The 19030-nt window shown below is 41.0% G+C and overlaps 1 protein-coding gene across 4 annotated transcripts in view; it reads left to right on the top strand.

Annotated features, from left to right (window-relative positions):
* The window catches only part of DLG5 (discs large MAGUK scaffold protein 5), a 151359-nt gene that overhangs the window by 55981 nt on the left and 76348 nt on the right, over positions 1–19030 (top strand). For 2 of the 4 annotated variants that reach the window (XM_072628068.1, XM_072628070.1), the window contains exon 2: positions 5414–5482. The exons of the other annotated variants lie outside the window; for them this stretch is intronic. In XM_072628068.1, the coding sequence (XP_072484169.1) occupies positions 5414–5482 (69 nt within the window). The remainder of the gene's footprint in view (positions 1–5413; positions 5483–19030) is intronic. 4 annotated transcript variants of the gene reach the window in all.

The following is a 19030-nucleotide window of genomic DNA, read 5'->3' on the forward strand; positions in this document are numbered from 1 at the left end:
AGCTTTTCTAGCATGTGGTTCTGGGACTCCTGGAGTCTGGGACTGGGTCCCTGAGGTCAAAACCATTTTCATAATGATGTTAAAATGTTATTTGCCTATTAAGGTGCCCCTCCTTTTTCCAACTTCATCTCTGTGTGAGTTCAGATTTTCTTCATCTATTTCAGCCAAAACAACATATTCCAACAGACTAAATACAGAAGCAGATATGAGAATCAAACTGTTTTCTATTAAGCCAGACATTAAAGAAATTTGTAAAAATATGTAAAAACAGTGCCCCCTTTCACCAAATTTTTTTGTTTTAGAGAATTAATTTTTTCATAAAAATGTGTTTTGTTAATATATAATGAGTTTATTACTGCTATTTTAAAATAAACAATAAGTATTTTAAAACATGATTAGTTTTAATTTCTAATATGGTTAAAAAAAATGATAGGGGCAGGTAGGTGGTGCAGTGGATAGAGTGCCAGGCCTGAAATCAGGGGAACTCCTCTTCATGAATTCAGATCTGGCCTCAGATACTTACTAGCTGAGTGACACTGGGCAAGTCACTTAACCCTATTTGCCTCAGTTCATTCACCTGTAAAATGAGCTAGAGAAGAAAATGGCAAACCACTCCAACAGCTCTGCCAAGAAAACCCCAAATAAGGTCATAAAGAGTTGGACATGACTGAAACAACCGAACAACCAAAAAAATTAACATATCTATATATTTCCCACATAAACAAAACTCTGTGGGGGGGTCTTAGTAATTTTTAAGAGTATAAAGAAGTCCTGAGACCAAAAAATCTGCACTTCCTTCTTAATAAATGCAAATTAGTTTAAAAGCGTTACTGGATTCATAGCAAGTGGTTTTTGGTCATCAGTTTTCTCAGTTCATGGTTGCCTGTAGTAAAAACTACTATCATGGCTTGGAGGGCCTGTGAAATTTTTTTTATCTTAAAAAAAGTAATATTTTGTATCATTTTATTTTCTAAATAGGAACAGAGGCTTAATCAAACAATAATTCTTTATTAAGCATCTATGATGTGCCAATTATAAAAGTGTCAGAGATGTAGACATTTATATTTTTACAGAGTTTACATTTTATTGTGGGATGCAACAGGGACAAATATAGACAAAATAAATATGGGGTGAACATTAGCTCCCGAAGGAAAGGAAAAATGACTGGGGCTGGAAGTGACTTTAGAGACCATATAGTCAAGGAACTGTTTGTATGAGTGGGTCGTGGTCCCCTTTGGCAGCATCTGATGAAACCTATTATCCCTTTCTCAGAATTGTGTTCTTAAATGCATAAATTAGGACACTTGAGATTACAAAGGAAACTTATCATATTGAAATGTAATTATCAAAATATTATAAAAACCTAAATTTTAGAGATCCCAGGTTATAAACCATTGATATAGTATAGTTCCCCCATTTTACATGAAAGGACTAAGTCCAAAAGAGAGGTTTAAGTTACTTGTTCAGGGTCACGCATCTTAAGTAGTAGTGTAGTTGGACTTAGAGCCCAGATCTATTAACTCCACTATACCAGTTTGTGAGGCATCATAGAAAAAAAAAACAGCATTGGATTAGAAGTTGGGGGACCCAGGATCAATCAATCAGTCAGTTAATAAACATTGATCATTGATCATTGCATAATTTTGGGTGAATTATTCAGCCTTTTAAAATGAATACTTGTTGACTTGGCTTTTTAAGTCTCACTTTCTTCATTTGCAAAATAAGGATGTGAAATTAAAATATTGAGGTTTCTTTGGACTCTAATGTTCTGTGATTCTAAGCCTTCTGCCATATTGACCTTTAAAGAGTTCCTTGTGTAAGTTCAAGTCTAGACAGTTTCCCATTTGGCTTCTTTCTCTTTCTCTTTCATGTTGGTTAGTTGGACTTTTCCTTTGGTCGTGTACTTTTTGCAGACATGTCCTACCTTTCCATGCTCCAGTGCTGGTGAAGAAGTTTGGGATGATAAGGGAAGTGGAATCAGTGTGTTCTGGTGGAGAGAGCATAGGAGTTGGAGTTATAGAACTGACTGGCTTCAAAACCCCTCCATGATACTAGCTGAGTGACCCCAGGGATGTCACTTCATTTCCTAGTTTCATCATCTGTAGAATAAGGATGGTAATACTTTCTGGAATGGTTGGGAGGATCATGTGGAAATTATGTGAATAAGTCCCTTTACGTGACAAGTCTATATAAATATAATCCACTACAGCTTTATCAGCACTTTCAGATTTACTTAGGAAGTTCCAGATCAACAGAGTCTCTTGAAAAGAATGCCCTCTAAAGTCTTTTCTAGCTTGAAATCTCATCTTTTGATTCTGTAGAACATTAGGATGTATGGATCCAATTGATGGCTCTCTACTTTGCCTTCAGATCTGTTCTATAGCAAAAAAGAGCTGCCATAATTTTGTACACATGGGATGTTTCTCTGTCTTTGACTTCTTTTGGATATGTGTCTAGTTGTGGTATTGCTGGGCCAAGGTTATGTTTAGTTTTTGACTTTTGGGACATAGTTCCAAATTGCTTTCTACAGTGGTTAGATCACAGCCCCACCACCAGTGAGTGAGTCAGTGTGCCTGTCCTCCCACAATACCTTATATTCCATGTTAACTTGTTTGTGTGGTGTTCCTGTTGGTCTTGGAAGTGGATTGGAAATCACCTGAGATGGAGAAAAACCAAAGCTGACCTGTGGCATTTATATACTTCCCCCCTTTTCCCTTTTTCTTTCTTCTTCCTCCCCTTCCCCCTTAGCTCTGAACTTTTTTGGGATGCCATGTGACTTAGGAGAAAGAGTGACTCTCTTCCCGACAGACTTGACCACAAGGCTTCTAAGGAAAGATTAGCCATAGGGACAGCATGACAGATAGAACACATGCATGGAGTTCCTGGGCTGTTGTTCTCCTGACATCTAAAGTACTGGGAACATTGCAGAAAGCTGAGTCCTTTCCAGTTTTCATCATTCTCTATCCCCCTCCCTCCCCTCAGTCAGTGGTACCCTTGTCAAAAGACTGGCTTTGGCTGGCTCACAGAAATTCAAAAGGACAAGGAATGGTCACTCTGCCACTTGGCCCTGGGGAATCAGATGAACTCTTGGGTCTGAGAAGGGGAAAAATACATGATTGCAAATTGAATCAGCCATCTCCAGAGTGAAGGAGTGAGGGAGGGAGGGAAGGGGTGGGAGGGGAAAGAGGGGAACTTATCAAGTTTGATGAATGCGGGGCTGTGGGGAGGGAAAGAAGAAAGGCTTTGGAGAACTTGAAAGAAAGGTAGTTTACTGAACGATGGGTGCTTTGTGCATGTGAATAATTAGAAATGTAGCCAGTCATTTGAAAAGTGAAGTTCTCAGCCAGGTTCCTATCATCCATTCCAATTTGTATAAGCAAAGTTTTGTTCACTAGAGAGGATGTTTTTTTGTATGGTGTACTCCATTTTTCTGAGTTAGGAGATTTTGGAAAACAAGTCAGCAAATGAACTCCCTCTCCTCCATCCAAGTTGTAGCCTAACATATTTTTGAAGTCAAAAAAACCTGGGTTCAAATCTTACTTCTAACAAATCAACTGGTCCAGCTGTCTGATCTTGGATGACTATTCACTTAGTCCCTCAGAGACTCAGTTTTGTCATCTGTAAAATGCTGACAGTACACCTGTAGCCTACATCTTTCAGGCTTATATGAGGCTCGAGAAGGGTAATGGTTGTCCCATGCTTTGAAAACATGAATGCTGGTTACTGTGCTCTTTGAGAATGTTTCCTGTTATCACCTCAATGCTTTAGCTCCTTATTTTTAAAGTGCTGTATGAGAACAGATTGAGAAAACAGTGATGGCAGAATTTTTTGAACTTGCATCTTCTGAACTGTTTCGCAGAATGGCAGGAATAGTCTTACCTTGAAGAAAAACAAAATCGCCTGATGGTAGGAGCCTTTTCATACAGATTGATTTCTATGTAAATTTCATCTGTATAAGGTCAGAGAAGTGAATGAAAAACCCATTGTTTTTATATGTTGGCCTAGAGTTCTTGAAGGGAGGGGCGGGAAGATGTAGTTCTTACACTTTCAGAATAAGGTGGTCTGGTTTCTTTTGGAGGTGGTGGTAAGTCTCATTTTGGACATGGATTTATGGTGTTTGAGTAATGGAAAGGATCTTAGGAGATCATCCAGGGAAATACTCTCATTTTAAGATGAAAACAAGAATTTATTAGATGCCTACTCTGTGCCAGACACTGTGCTAAGTGCTTCACAAATATTAAATTATTTGATTCTCACAACAGTCTTGTGAGGGCAGACACTTATTATCTCCATTTTTGCAGATCAGAAAACTAAGGCAGGCAGTGATGAAGTGACTTGCCCAGGGTCATGCAACTTGGAAATGTCTGAGGCAGGATTTGAACTCAAGTTCTCCTGATTCTAGGCCCAGTACTCCATCCATGGTAGTTTGCCAGCATTTTATGAGGCATTCCATCCACTGCTCTTTCTAGATCCCTCTATACATTTGAGGAAACAGGCACTAAGAAAGAGTTTCTTATCCGGTGGGCTTTGAATTTGTTTTATCAATATTGTGATAGCTATATTTATATGATTGTTTTTCTTTGTACTCCTGTGTACTTTATCCTGTTCATTTAAATGCATTATTCAGAGAAGGAGTCCAGAGGTTTCACCAGATACTGCCTAAAGGAGTCCATGGCATAACAAAAGATGAAGAGCCCCTGTTCTAAGATCTGGCTTGATCTGTTCAAGGTTGTACAACCCACTTAACCAGCAGAGCTGGTCATGGAGCCTGCATCTCTTTACTTGCATTGCCCATTGGCCTCCATTGCACTTATGAGCTGCCTGTCTTGCATTGAGGCAGAGCTATCCCATAGAGAGGACTGCAGATGGGTACTCTGGTAGAAGGAAGAAGCTGGATGCCTTAAAGCTGACCCTTGAAGCTTTGGGACTGGATGACATTGCCAAGAGAGAAAGTGTGGGGAGAGGAAAGAAGCTAGGATAGAGCCTTTGACATCAAAGGGGTGGAGAAAGCAAGTGGAGCCAGGGGGTAGATGGGAGTGGACAGAACGGTAGGAACAGTCAGCTTAATTCTTTGTCTGATAGGGCAGAAGAGGATGGTGTCTTCAGAAGTAGGGGATTCTTAAATACTGAAGAGTCAGGGAGGGAGAAGACTGAGAAAAGGACTCTGAGTGAGGTGATAATAATTAGGAGATTTGATTAGTAACCTTGGAGAGAGAGCAGATCCAGTGGAACGGTGGGAGTAGAAGCCGGATTGCAAAGGGTTAAAGATTAGGGAGGTGGTAAGCAGGTGGAAGCAGTGGCTGTCTGATCTGATTGGTGGTCATACTCTGGTCGATGGATGAGAGAGGCAAAAAGCCAGCAGAAGGAGGGACAAATTAAGGTTCTAATAATTTGTCTCCCCTTTCATTCCCAGGATCCACTTACAGTGTCTTGTCCATCATGCCCTCGGACTCGGAAAGCAGCAGTTCTCTCAGCAGTGTGGGTGAGTACCACTCTGCCAATGTGTCAGCCCTGCAGGAAGTGCCAGGGGAACCAAAGTCCAAAGGACTGGCTCTCTGCCAGCCTGCCTGTCAGTATAGGTGCCTGGTGGGTGTGTGGAGTTACAGAGGCTGATACCACTGGCCAGGGAGTAGTAGTTCAGAGTTGAGTGGGACTGTTCAGATTCTCCCGTTGCATTCTCAATCACTGGAGTTTTCTCTAATAAGCAACAATAGGGAGTCAGAGGAGGAGGAGAAAACCTGGCTGTAATGTTAAAATGGAAGGTGATTGTTGGAGACAATGGATGGTTTTCCATACCGGTGCCTTGGAGAGCCTGTAATTCTTCTCTGTAAGCTTGTCTGCACAAGCCAAAGTCTTTTTCATAGAACACAGAATTTCAGAGTTGCAAGTTTTTTGAGTGGCTGTCTAGTCCAACTCGTAGCTGCAAAGCAAATCCTTTTACAACATAACCAATCATCATTCTTTTTGCTTGAACATCTCCAGGGAGAAGGACATTCAATACCTCCAGAAGCAGCCCATTCATTTTTCGACAGCTCTAATTATTAGGAAGTTATTTCTTAATATCAAGCTCAAATTTGTTTCTTTGCAGCTTCTCCTTGCTCTCTGTTTTTCTCTCTGGGGTCCAGCAGAACAAGACTAATCCCTTTTTTTTTTAAGGACAATCCTTTAGTCTTGAAGAGCTGGATGTGGTGGTCTATGACTATAATCCCTGCTACTGGGGAAAACAAAGAGTGGAGGATCTCTTGGGCTCTGGAGTTGTCAGCTGCAGTGAGCTAAACTGAAAAAGTACCCAAACTAAATTTGACATCATTAATATGGTGAATTTCCCAAGAAAGAGCAGGAGGCCACCAGAGAGGAGTGAGTCATCCCAATTTGGAGAAAGATATAGTCAAAGCTCACATGTCTGTTAGAATGGTATGTGCCCCATGACTAGGTAAAATAGAGAGACTGAGTCTCAGAAATAAAATTTCTTAAAGCCATCCAGCGTCTCCTTTTGAATCTTTTCCTTTTTTAGACTCAACATCTCTAGCAAAATATGAGAAATGATATCAGGTTTAAGGCCCTTACCCCTAAAATCTGGGAACCAATAATAGGACAAGACATTTAGAACTGGAAAGGAGCTCAACAACCTCATTTGTAGACAAGGAAACCAAGGTTTTTGTAGGGGTTGTATTGTTGAAGTGCAAGTTATTTTGGTGGCCACTCTCTGCTAAAGATCCCCTTTCTAAAACTTGGACCTGAAAATAGAACTGGTCTATCAAGCCGAACTCAAGAATATTCCAGGTTGGAATGCTTGTGTTTTGGGGATGCTGATTTCAGATTGTCTAAGAGGTGAGGCCACTTTCCACTTCATTTGATATGCTACAAGAACACTGATGGGCAGTGCCTATGGGTGCTTCTTTGAAGCCCTGTGATAAAACAGTAGTCTTTTCCTGTACAGTGTCTTGGACCTCTCTAGACCTGAGGGCTGTGAATTGTATGTAGACTGTCTACATTGTTTTCCTTGGGTTTATTTGTACAGGAATTGTGTAGAAAGAGAACACAGGAATAGGGTCAGTGGTAAAATTGTGATTGGGACAGTGAATATAAGGTCATAGAGCTGGAAAGGACTCCAGAGATCTTCTGGTTGACTTTTTAGGCAAGCAAACTGACTATCAGAGATTAAATGATTTGCTCAAAGTCCCATGGAGTTCAGGGCTAGCATTTCAACACAGACAGTATGGTATGGTGTGATAGAGAGAATTCTGGATTTGGATTCAGGGGACCTTGGTTTGAATCCTGTTTTTTCTTGGGTGAGGGGGAGTGGGGAAAATGCGTGGGAAGGGGACAAGTGTATCTACATACAGAATTACAATACGTATGTATAGAATAAACTCAAAGAGAATAAAAACGAATAAACACAAGGCAGCTAATTGGAAGGTAGCTGTGGGGGGAGGGCTCTAGTGATTGGGTGTGTGTATGTGGTGGGGGGTCAGGAAAGACTTCTTGGAGAAGGTGGTACTCAGCTGAATCTGGAACAAAGAGGGATTCTGTGAGGATTCAGTGATGGCTCTTTATTCCTGTTCACTGTTTCCCAGCAGGGCCCAGGGCTCTGAATGTTACCCTGGTTCCTTCTTGGAGGGGCAGGGAAAAGTGAGCTCATTCCCACTAAAGGGCTAGGTACTTAATACTTTTCCGTACCCAAGAACATGTAAATTTTAAAAGGATGGAGGAGGATGTTCAAGTAAAAAGAATATAATCAGTACTTTTAGAATATCAGTCCTTGGCTGATTATGGGTTTTTGTGGTAGGGGGCCTTTCTGGTGCCTCTTCGATTTCAGTCTGTCAGTGACTTTTCCACTTACGTCAGGAGCATGAGGGAGAGCCAAGACTCATCCCTCTCAGGAGCATGAGGGAGAGCCAAGACTCATCCCTCAGGCTCCTTTTCTGCTGTCATGGGCAGATGGGAAGCAGAGCTCACTTTTGATTCGAGGAACAGCGTGAACTTTCTCAGCTACGTGACCAGATTTTGATGCTGAACAACTTGGAGAGAGTGAGCGCACACAGACACACAGACACATAGACACACACATGCATACGCACACACATGCATACACACACACGCATACACACCTCTGTCTATCTGCCTCATGCTTGTTAAGCCTCTCCCACATTTATTCAGAGCCTGCTCTTGGTTGCATCTCTTTTCTTTGTTTTTAAAATTTTATATATAGCTGTTTTTTATGCCTCTGGGGAAGGGCTGGGTTACACCCCACTAATAGGTATTGACTGTTTCAAACAACAGCATATGTGCATATGTTCATGTATTTGTGTATGTACCTACATACACCCATTCGCATTCATTCTTTCTTACAAATCTTACCTGAACAGCCCAGTTTTATCCTTTGCTAGTATCTATTGAACACCCATGTCTTGACCCTGAATTCAATTGAATAGTTTTTTCTTTTTTTAAAAAAATTAAAAAAAAATTTTTACTAATATCTTGTTTATTCACCACCTACATTTCCCTGTATTTCCTTTCCATCTTCTTCCCAGAGAACCATCCTTTATATTAAAGAATAAAAATAGAAAAGCATTTTTGAAGGGCTTCTTCTGTGCAAGATGACTGTGCTGGTCTTTTAGGCAAATGACAAAGGAAATTGTACTTTCCCGCAAGAAGCTTATATTCTACTGGTGGGGATGAGACATGGATGTAAATATGTAATAGTACAAAGGAAATTGAGAAGGACAGTGCTCTTGGGGGATTTTTGGAAGGCTTCCTGGAAGCCATGGTACTTGAGATGGAACATAAGGGAAGAAGAGAATTCTGGGGCAAAGCTAAAGAGGGAGTGGAATGCCTTCCAGGCATGGGGAGCAGCTTGTGTGAATGTAGGACAGGTCATAAAGAATTTAGAGGACAGCTTGTAGTTCACTATGGCTGAATGTAGAGTTAATGAAATGTGGACATGAGTATTCCAAGGCAGAATTTGGCTCTTTATGTTTTTTAAAAAATTTTATTTTAGTCAATTAATGAAAATATTTTCTCTCATTTACTTTCATCCCATGGTGGGCAGGTAGGCTGGGGAGGCACAGGGGAGAGGTGGGGGAAGGAAGAGAAGAAAAACAGAATCTTTCTAACAAATGCATAGTTGAGCAAAACATTTTTGCAGTGACCATGTCCAGAAATGCTTCTCTTGTCCTGAGAGGAAGAGGAGTAGGGTATATTTCATCCCTGGTCTTCTGGAATCATGGCTGGTGATTGTTGATCACAGTTCTTAAGTCTTTCAAAGCTGTTTGGTTTTTTTTATAGTTTTGTAGTTAATTTAGAAATTGTTCTGGTCCTACTTATTTCACTCTGCATTAGTTCAGAGAAGTTTTGTTGGTTTTTTTAGAAATAGTGTTTTTCATAATCTTTCTTACACCAGCCCTTTTATACTTCAACCAAAAGGGATTCTTTTAATTGAGGCATGAGAGAGAGACATGTTTCAGCAATTAAAATTTATAGCTTTCCTTCTGATTGGGCTGCCTTTTGTGGAGAATATCAGTGTGTAGGTGGAATAGGAGTAAGATATACCAGGTAAATTCTTGGACCTAGTGAGACTTTGGTTAGACAAATAAACTGACATAGTGAAGTTAGGCTTCCTTACTGCTCACCTTGATTACAGCAGTAATCAGTCTTTCACATACATGTCACAGCCTCCGGTCTTTCACATACATGTCCAAGTAATCCTCAGTTTTATTCTGTCATTGCCTTTCTCCAAATCCTTCCCTAGCTTCCTATTGCGTATAAGATAAAATGTGAATAAAGCATTTTACCTTGACATTTAAAGGCATTTCTCATCATTTGTCACATCTCAGCATCACTACTGCCCCTTTGTGTCTACATGTCCTCTGCATTTCCCTCCTAACTATACTAGTAATGGTTTCTGACCTTGTCTTCCCTGCATTTGTCTCTGGATATTCCTAGAGGCTTTCCCTGACTCCCTCTACAATACTGTGACTTGATGAAAACCACTTTTCCTTCCATGCCCAGATCAGGCATCATTTCTTCTATGAAAACTTTTAGTATTTTGTCTGGATCCTTCCTTTGCCAGTATCACCTTCTATCAAGCACATTACAGGTATTAGGCACTTAGGAAACATTTGAATGGATTTTGAATTGTGCCATATTTATTTGTGACATATCTTTATCCCTCTTTATGCACATTAAGACATACAATCTCAGTCATGGCCAATGTGGAAAGTGCTTTTGTTGTTTAATCATGTCCGATTGTTCATGACCCGATTTGGGGTTTTCTTGGCAAAGATATCAGAGTGGTTTGCCATTTCCTTCTCCAGCTCATTTTACAGATGAGAAAATTGAGGCAAACAAGGTTAAGTGACTTGTCCAGGGTCATACAGCTCCCAAGGGGACAGGAACTGTGCATATCCACAGTGCCTAGAGAGCCATCATGATATTGTGAGAATATAGGAACCTGGTAACTTTGGGGCAAGAAAGATCTGGATTGAAGTCCATCCTCTGGCACATACTATTGATTTACACTTTTTGACACTGGGAAGGTGAGATTCCTCAACAGATTTGGGAGATTTACAGTTGGAAAGGAGTTTAGAAGTTATGTAATCTAGTTCTTCTGTTTTACACATGAAAAAAGTGGTGACCCAGAGAAATTATGGGACTTGTTGATGGCCACCCAGGTAGGTCAGTCATCCTGTCAACTAGCATTTGTTAAGTTAGACTTTGAAGCCAAGTCCTGTTTCATATCTCCTTGTCTTGGAGGGAGGGCACGGCCAGTTTGCTTAGTACTGACTAGCTCTCTTCTGCTCTGTGTTTGTATTCTAATTTATGTATGTTGTCTCCTTCATTAGAATATATGCCTCTTGTGGGCAGGGATCACTCCTGCTTTTTCTTTGTATCAGCAGTACTTAAGTTGGGTTGGCATGTAATAAAGGCTGGCTGGTTGATAGATAAGTGTAGTTACTAAATGTTTCATTTCCACTCTCCAAATACTGAAAATCTAATTCATTTCCTTCAATGTATTTCTGGTTCTTAGAAAAGAGTCGAGTGTGAAGAAAGAAGAAAATCATTCCTGGGTAGCATTTGCCACAGCTGGATGGTGCAGTGGATAGGGCATCAGGCCTAGAGTCTGGAAGACTCATCTTTCCCAGTTCAAATCTGGCCTCAGACACTTACTAGTTGTGTAATCCTGAGCATTATTTAACCCTGTTGGCCTCAGTTTCCTTAGCTACAAAATGAGCTGGAGAAAGAAATGGCAAACCACTCTGATATCATTGCCAAGAAAATCCCAGAAGAGGTTATGATGAATTGGATGCAACTGAAAATGGCTGAGCATCAAAAGCACTTTACACATTGACCATGACTGAGACTACGTCTTATTGTGCATCTTGAGTTCCCCATCACCTCCCCTTGTTGTTGTGGTTGCTGCTTATCCATTCTTGAAGAAGACTGTGACATCAGGAAGGTGATGCCATGACTTGCAGGTGCTTTGAATTTAAGTGAGGCAGGGCTGTGCAAAGTCACCAGCCTCACGCTTTCCTTCCGAGCCATCTAGGTCCAGTGGTAAGATATAGATCAGGACGACTGGAGATGGCCCTGGATGCAGTGGGAGACCTTGGCCTTTTTAGCCAAGGTCATTCCCATTGTTTGAGGCAATGCTCATTCAGTGACTAAGGCTAGGTAAAAACTGAGGCAAAGAATACGCTCTGGGAGGTTATAATGATCAAAATTTATATTCCTCTCTATAACTAGATGGAGTAGCATGCTTCATCAGTGAGGCAACAAGCATTTACTTTATTGTGAGGACTAAGTTAAGTTCTGGGAACAAACAGAGGGGAGAGCTTTCTTTGCCAACAGTTTTAAACGACTTGGTTTGGGATTTCATCTGTAATCAGGACAGGGATATCAGTCGTTAAGTATCCTCCAGGCATTTGTCTATCATCTTGGGCACTCATCTATGTCTTCAGGTTAGAACGGGGCTGATTTTAGTCCTTGGATTTATTATAACAAAAATAGATGCTATGCACTCTGGAAAGTTAACTCTCTCCAGGCTTCCAATCATCATTAGCACAAGGCCCGCATTCTCTCCTAAGTTCTCTGTTCCGTTGTCAAGATAATCTTATTGAAGAAGTTTCTCAGGGCAGATAGAGAGTTGGGTGGATGGGGAGAGAGAGAATAAGCGCTGATAGAGCACCTGCTATCAAGGGCTGCACTCAGCACTTTTACAAATAGTTTCTTTTGAAAAGTGGATTTAGAAAGGAAAGTAGCCACGGGCCTTCGGGTCGCTGCTGATGCTTCTTGGCCCTTGTCCTAGCTGTTCCCCAAGGGTTGTGTCATTCTTGGAACAATTGGGTTTGCTTCTACTGCACCTACCCTTACCTAGCCAAGGAGCTGTTCCCAGCGATGGGAAGGAAGACTGGGTTCCAGGGTGATGACCTGCAGCTGAGCTCACCTGATATGGACTATTGTCACTCTCAACTAGTGATGCAGATAAAGTGCTCCTTCCTTTTTCTCCCAGTGGAGCTAATTCCAGGAAAGAAAGAGGCAGAAAAAGAATCTGGGAAGATGACATTAATGACTAAAACAATAACTTTTTAAAAATTCTGTGAACTCATCTGTGCATCATCGTTACCAACCAGTCTGTAATGTTTTCTGCCCTCACTTGTGATGTCATTGGTGTGAGGAGCTCTCAGGGAGGGAATCCCTTTGCCAGTGAAGACTGGCACTTTCTCTGAAATTTAAGAGTTTTAGGAAGTTGTCCAGGGCACTGGGAGGCTAAATGATTTGGAGGTCACGGTCAGTATGTGTCCGAGGTGCGACACAAATCTCAATCTTCCTAACTTGGAGGCTGACAGCTTTCTATTCGCTGTGCTTTATGCTCTATGCCTTCTGGGTCTATGTAGGAGGCTCAGTTCCCTTATCCATAAAATGGGGATAATAGTAATACTTCACTCCTAGAGTTGTGAGGATTAAATTAGACAATATACACGAAGTACTTTTTTGATGTTAAATGTTACATGCATGTTAGCTGTCACTGTTATGAATATTTAATTATTATCACCAACGTCTCTAAGAATGTACATTTCACTCATCAGGAAAGAGCTCCATTACGATTGCTTCCATTCTGAGTTGTCACTGTGGAACGTTTGAGACTTTGTTGACCCTGACTGTCTAAATGGTATTTGCTATTACCATAAATGAAGCAAATCACTTTGGTGTCACTAATGATGATAGTACAGTGATGCCTCACTATCCCATCATGACATATAACTTCAGCCCAGTCCAGGAAGCAATTATTAAGTGTTTGCTTACGTGCAGGGTAATGTTTTAGACACAGAGAATATAAGGAAGAATCTCAACCAGATCTTGCTGTAAAGGAGCTTCCTGACTAGTAGGAGCTATATTGAGGAGAGAGGGAGTAAGAAGGTGAGGTCAGAGTCTACTGATTCAAGTATTAAAGGTTTTTCATTTTAACGAGTTAGATTCACTGGTTTCCCTTGGCAACCCTCTGTTCTTTCTGGATTATGGTAAACAGTAGATAAAAGACTAACTGTAAGGGAGGACTTGTAAATGGTAGACAGCATGATAGTAAAGGAAATTTACAGTTAGTTGACCATAAAGAGGGAGATTGTAAGAAGGGAAAACAAAATATGTACAAGCCCAACTACCCCTTCCCCACCCTTTCCACAAAACCAAAAAACTCTTCCTTCCTTAAAAATCCAGAAAAGCATAGAAGTCTTAGGCCATTTATTTTAGGAGCATAGATTTTTAATTGTTATTGGTTTTTTGTTTGTAATAAATTCTGAAGGTCAGGTCAGGAATTCTGACCGGCAGCGAATGAGGTGTTAACAGAGCTTATCCGTGAAGGTGCCACCATATTAATTATATTCTGGTATAATGTCAGGGACAAACTTTTGTTAGTAGGAACGTTTAAATGATGTCCAGTCTGTCTCTCTCATTGACCAAATCAGGTAGTTTCCTTCAATACTTTGAGGAACTGTAATTTTCTATGGTATAGTTACTTGCACTGACCAGGTTATAACTTGCCATCGGCTTCATTGATTATCTTTGAGAATTGCTCTGACGGAAGAGTTTATCCTCTCAGAGTCATCCAGGAGATGAATCTCTGTTAATTCATCCTGGCTGGTCTTCAGGTGATAGACATATAGTTTGTGGCTAGGCCTGTGTCCTCAGAACCTTCCCATTTTGCGAAGGACTTGATGAAGATTGTTAATATATTTCCAAATAGATTTATGATTTCGTTACTGTGGAAGTTTGCTCCATATGAAGCATATTGCAACCCATTTATGTTGGTGCATTCTATGGGACTCTTGTCTGTGTCCTCTTATAAGTGGGACACAGGGTCAGAGGTTACCCAACTTTCTTGAAATCTGCCTAGATTTTGCCTAACATTGTGAGGTTATCAGTGAGTCATAGGATTGTAGATTTAGAGTTGGAAAAGACCTTAGAGCCCATCTAATCCAACCCCCAAGGTAACTGAATCTCAGGTGATGAGACTTGCCCAAATTCCTACAGTTAGTAACTATCGAAGGCATAATTCCATCCTAGGCCTTCCAGTTTCCAAGTCCAGAACCCAATAGGTAGACCACAATGTACCTACTAGTGTAGCAGGGTCACCTTGACATCACACTGAATCAACAAAGTGAGGTTGAAGTGGAGGACTTGGCATTATATTTTAGAAAATTTTTCATCAAAAACATAGATAATAAAAGTGTTTATATAACTTTAATGGTTAGATTTCTGTAACCTGGAAAATTCATTCCTCTGTGGTGGTTGGAAAAGAGGAGTAAAATTGGAGTCAGTAGATTAAGATACTGGCTCTACTGCTTTTAATCTGTGTAATGTTGGACAAGACATTTAATCTCTCTGACCCTCAGTTTCCTTTTCTGTAAAATGATGTGTTGGACTCCTTCCAGGTCTAAATCTATGATCCTATGATTCCATTTCTAAGGATAAATAAAATATTACCATAATGCCTTAAATTTTCTGTTACTTTCTCTTCAAAGTATTTATATCTCATTTGATCCTCATAAACCAGTGAGGTAGGTCAGTTGTGGGTCAGTCATTTCTCAGTTGTGTCTGACTCTTTGAGACTCCTTTTGGAGTTTTCTTGGCAAAGATACTGGAGTGGGTTGCCTTGTCCTTCTCCAGCTTATTTTCCAGATGAGGAAACTGAGGTAAACAGGGTTAAGTGACTTGCCCAGGGTCACATAGCTAGTAAGTGTCTGAGACCAGATTTGAACTCAAAAAGATGAGTCCTGACTCCTGATCTGGCACTCTATCCACTGTGCCACCTAGTTGCCCACTAGATAGGTCAGGCAGAGACTATTTTGCCAGTTGGGGAAGCTAGTTCTTACCCAGAGAACTCAGGAGAGACATTGCAGTAGAGTGACCAGATTTGGAGTCAGAAAAACCTGGGTTCACACTTTTTGGCTGATTCTTAGTAGCTTTAAAGCTATGGGCTGATTGCTTACCTTCTTGATCTCTCAATTTACTCATTTGTAGATGGGTATAATAACAACTTTAATATCTATCTGACATGGTAGTATTGAGGTTGAAGTGGGATAATGTATGTAAAGGGACCTACAAACCTGAAAATATTGTACAGAGATCATCTCTTATGAAGTGATTTGCCCAAGATTGTGTGATGAGTCATCATGTTTCCATTTTGGGTTATGTCCTTCTACCTCTTTTAGGGCATTTCTAGCCTCCTCCGTATTTATCTTTGTTTGACTCCAAAGGTTCCTTACTGTTCCCTAATCTTTATATGGAGGGCCCTTTCTTAGAGCCCTCTGCCTGTGGTCCAGTTTTGTGTTAGGATTTTACTCCTTGGTGCCTTTCAACAAAATGGTTTTTCCTACCCTTTACCAAGATGACTGTTGAGAGAGATGGGGTGCTTTGGGATGAGCCCACTGCTGGGAAGTAGGGGACCTGGGTTCTAATCCTTTTCCTATGTGTTGTTGGGTAAATTGATTTACCTCAGCTCACCTGAAGACTGGAGCCAAGAGCTGTTAAATGATTTTCCTTATAGCTTCAAGATCTGTGGGGGTTTGAATGGTTTTCATGATTCTATGTTGATTTGGTGGTGTTGAAGCAACAAATAAAAATGTGTTTATTAAGTGCTCACTGTATGCCACCTACTGTGCTGGGCATAGAGGAGACTAGATAGTCCTTGCCCTGAAGCGATTGCATTCTAATATCAGCGAGTCAACAAATACGTATTACGTGCCTATTCTAATGGAGGAGACAGTATGTACAGATACACATACATGCAGCATAAATTTAAAATGAATAAATATAAATATATACAAAGTAGTTAAATACAAGGTATTTTGGAAGGAAGAATAGTAGATTGAAGGAAATTAGGACAAAGCTTTATGCAGAAAATCATTCAGTCAATAAATACTTATTAAGTGCCTACTGCTATGTGCCTGGTGGTCTGTAGGGATAGAAAGGGCTCCGTGGTGGCATAGTGAATAGAACACCAGGCCTGGAGTCAGGAAGACCTGAGTTCAAATCCGGCCTCAGATTTTTACTTACCAGCTGTGTGACCCTGGTTAAGTCACTTAACTTGTTTGCCTCAGTTTCCTCATCTGTAAATGAACTGGAGAAGGAAACGGCAAACCATTCCAGTATTTTTGCCAAGAAAACCAATGATTGAACAACAGCTGGGATGCTAAGAGGCAAAAGTCCTCAAGGAACTTGTGATCTAAAGGTGGGGAAGATGACATAGAAAGGGGAGCTGATGAGGAGGCTGACTAGGAAAAGAGAGTATCTGCATGATGAAAGTCCTAAAGAGTGAGTCTGAGGCTGCTGGGAAATGATGTTGGTTGGCTTGGGCATCCTCTAAAAGGAGTATTTGAGAGATCTCCTCTGTCCTCCCTCCACCCTCTCCCATCTGAGGGAGGGAGGGACCCTCAAGGAAGGCGGTACTGAGTTTCAGACTTGAGTTGAGCTTGCAGGAAGATGATTCTACAGAGCTCGTTGCAAGTCTGGAGGAGTTCAGCCAGGTAGGAAATGATGAGAGGGCTGCCCTCGGCTCCCTCCTTAGATGAAGGCTGGGTGTGTCTGAAAGGAAGAGGGGGTTCTGGTAAGGAAAGAGTACATTCTGAGCAAGTAGGACAGCCAGTGCAGAGAAAAGAAGGTGGGTGAAGGAATGTCGAGTGACGAACCCCAGAGAAATCTAGTTGGGCTAGATTGCAGAGAGAAGGAGGGAGAGAATAATGCCCATTAAAGCTAGAAAGATAGGTTGGGGAGGAGAGAGCACAGATGGAGAGGCCAGGGAAGGGCGTTTTGTCCTGGGAAGCCCCAGGGATGGGGAGGGATCGATGGGGATCCAGGAGACCTGGGTTTGAATCTCAGATTGAATACTTTGTGGAATCATGAACAAGTCACTGGAGCACTCTCCAAGCTTCAGTTTCTTCATCCTTAAAATAGGAGTACAAGTGCTATACTAATAATACTATCCCATGTCATGGGATTTTTGTGAGGAAAATGTCTTAAGATTTAAAACAACGTATAAATATGACAGGATGATTTCAGAGGGAATGGGATCCTTGAGTTATTTGCCCTGGTCCCTTCCTTCTCCACTGCATCATATTGTCAAATGGATTTGTTGTTGTAATTGAAACATTCTTCAGTCATGTTCTGCTCTTTTTTGGGGGGTGAGGTGGAGTATCAGGAAAGGCTTCATAATAAGAAAGAATCATGCATGCAAAGACTGAGGACCAGTGTTCAAATCTTGATTTTTTCACTTAATACCTATAAGACCACATTTTGTTAAGTCCTTTCAGTTGTATTTTACTCTCCATAACACCATTTGGGGTTTTCTTCGCTAAGATGCTGAAGTGGTTTGCCATTTCATTCTCCAGCTCATTTTACAGATGAGGAAACTGAGGCAAACAGGTTAAGTGACTTGCCCAGAGTTACATAGCTAGCAAGTGTCTGAGGCTAGATTTGAACTAGGGAAAATAATTTTTTCTGATTCCAGGCCTAACACTCTATCCACTGTGTCACCTAACTGCCCTTAGTATGTGCCTAGCCCAGTGCTAGTTGGTATAATGCGAGGCTTCTCTCTGTTTCTCTCACATAATACCATCTCCTGTCTCTATGTCTTTGTATTTCTTTTTCCTCCCTCTTGGCTGGAAGATGTTCCCTCCTCACCTTTGTCTGATAGAAGCCATCAGTTCTAGACATAGCACAAATACCACCTTGTGCTAGAAGCTTTTCCTGATCCCTTTTAAGACTTTTATTTACCTTGATTTAATGACCCTGTATTTACCTCTAGTCTCTGTGTTATTATTTGTGTTCATGTGTTCATTCTACCCCAGTAGAATGGACACTCCTTGAGAGCTAGCGTTGGCTTCATTTCTGTCTTTGTCTTTCCTCAGTGCTTGGCACACAGTAGGTGCTTAATAAATGTACGTTGATGGTTGCACAAACGCTCTGTTCCCTGAGGACCAGGAGGCTCAGTCATATTTGAGGACAGAAAACTTCAGAAACTCAGCATTCAAGAGACAGAGAACAACAGAATTGTTGAGTGCTTGAAAGGCTGGGTTAATCTCAAATGGAGGAGTTTATTTGTATTTGATCCTCAAAGTTTTGGGGAACCACTGTGATGATTATTGAGAGAGAGGTTATCAATCAGAATTTGGCAGTGGAGGATGGATTTGAGATGAGAAAAATTTGAGAGAGGGAGACAATTATCCAGGAGAAAGGTGATGAGAACCTTAAGGAGGGCAGGAGCTTTGTGAATGGAGCATAGAGAATGGATGGGAGAAGTTTGGGAGGTAGGACTGGCAAGATTTGAATGTGTGAGGTAAGGGTGGATGAGAAGCTGACTTCAAGGGTGATAACCTGGGTATGACTGAAAGCATGATCTTTCCCTTGAAAGACAGAAGTTTAGAAGAGTCATATGACAGGAAATGAGTTTTGTTTTAGGTATGTTGAGTTTGAGATGCCTGTAGGTCATCAGTTCAAAATGTTCATTTGGTATTGGAGACTGTATCTTGGGAGA

Source organism: Notamacropus eugenii, chromosome 1, assembly GCF_028372415.1.
Source record: "Notamacropus eugenii isolate mMacEug1 chromosome 1, mMacEug1.pri_v2, whole genome shotgun sequence".
Lineage (NCBI taxonomy): Eukaryota > Metazoa > Chordata > Mammalia > Diprotodontia > Macropodidae > Notamacropus > Notamacropus eugenii.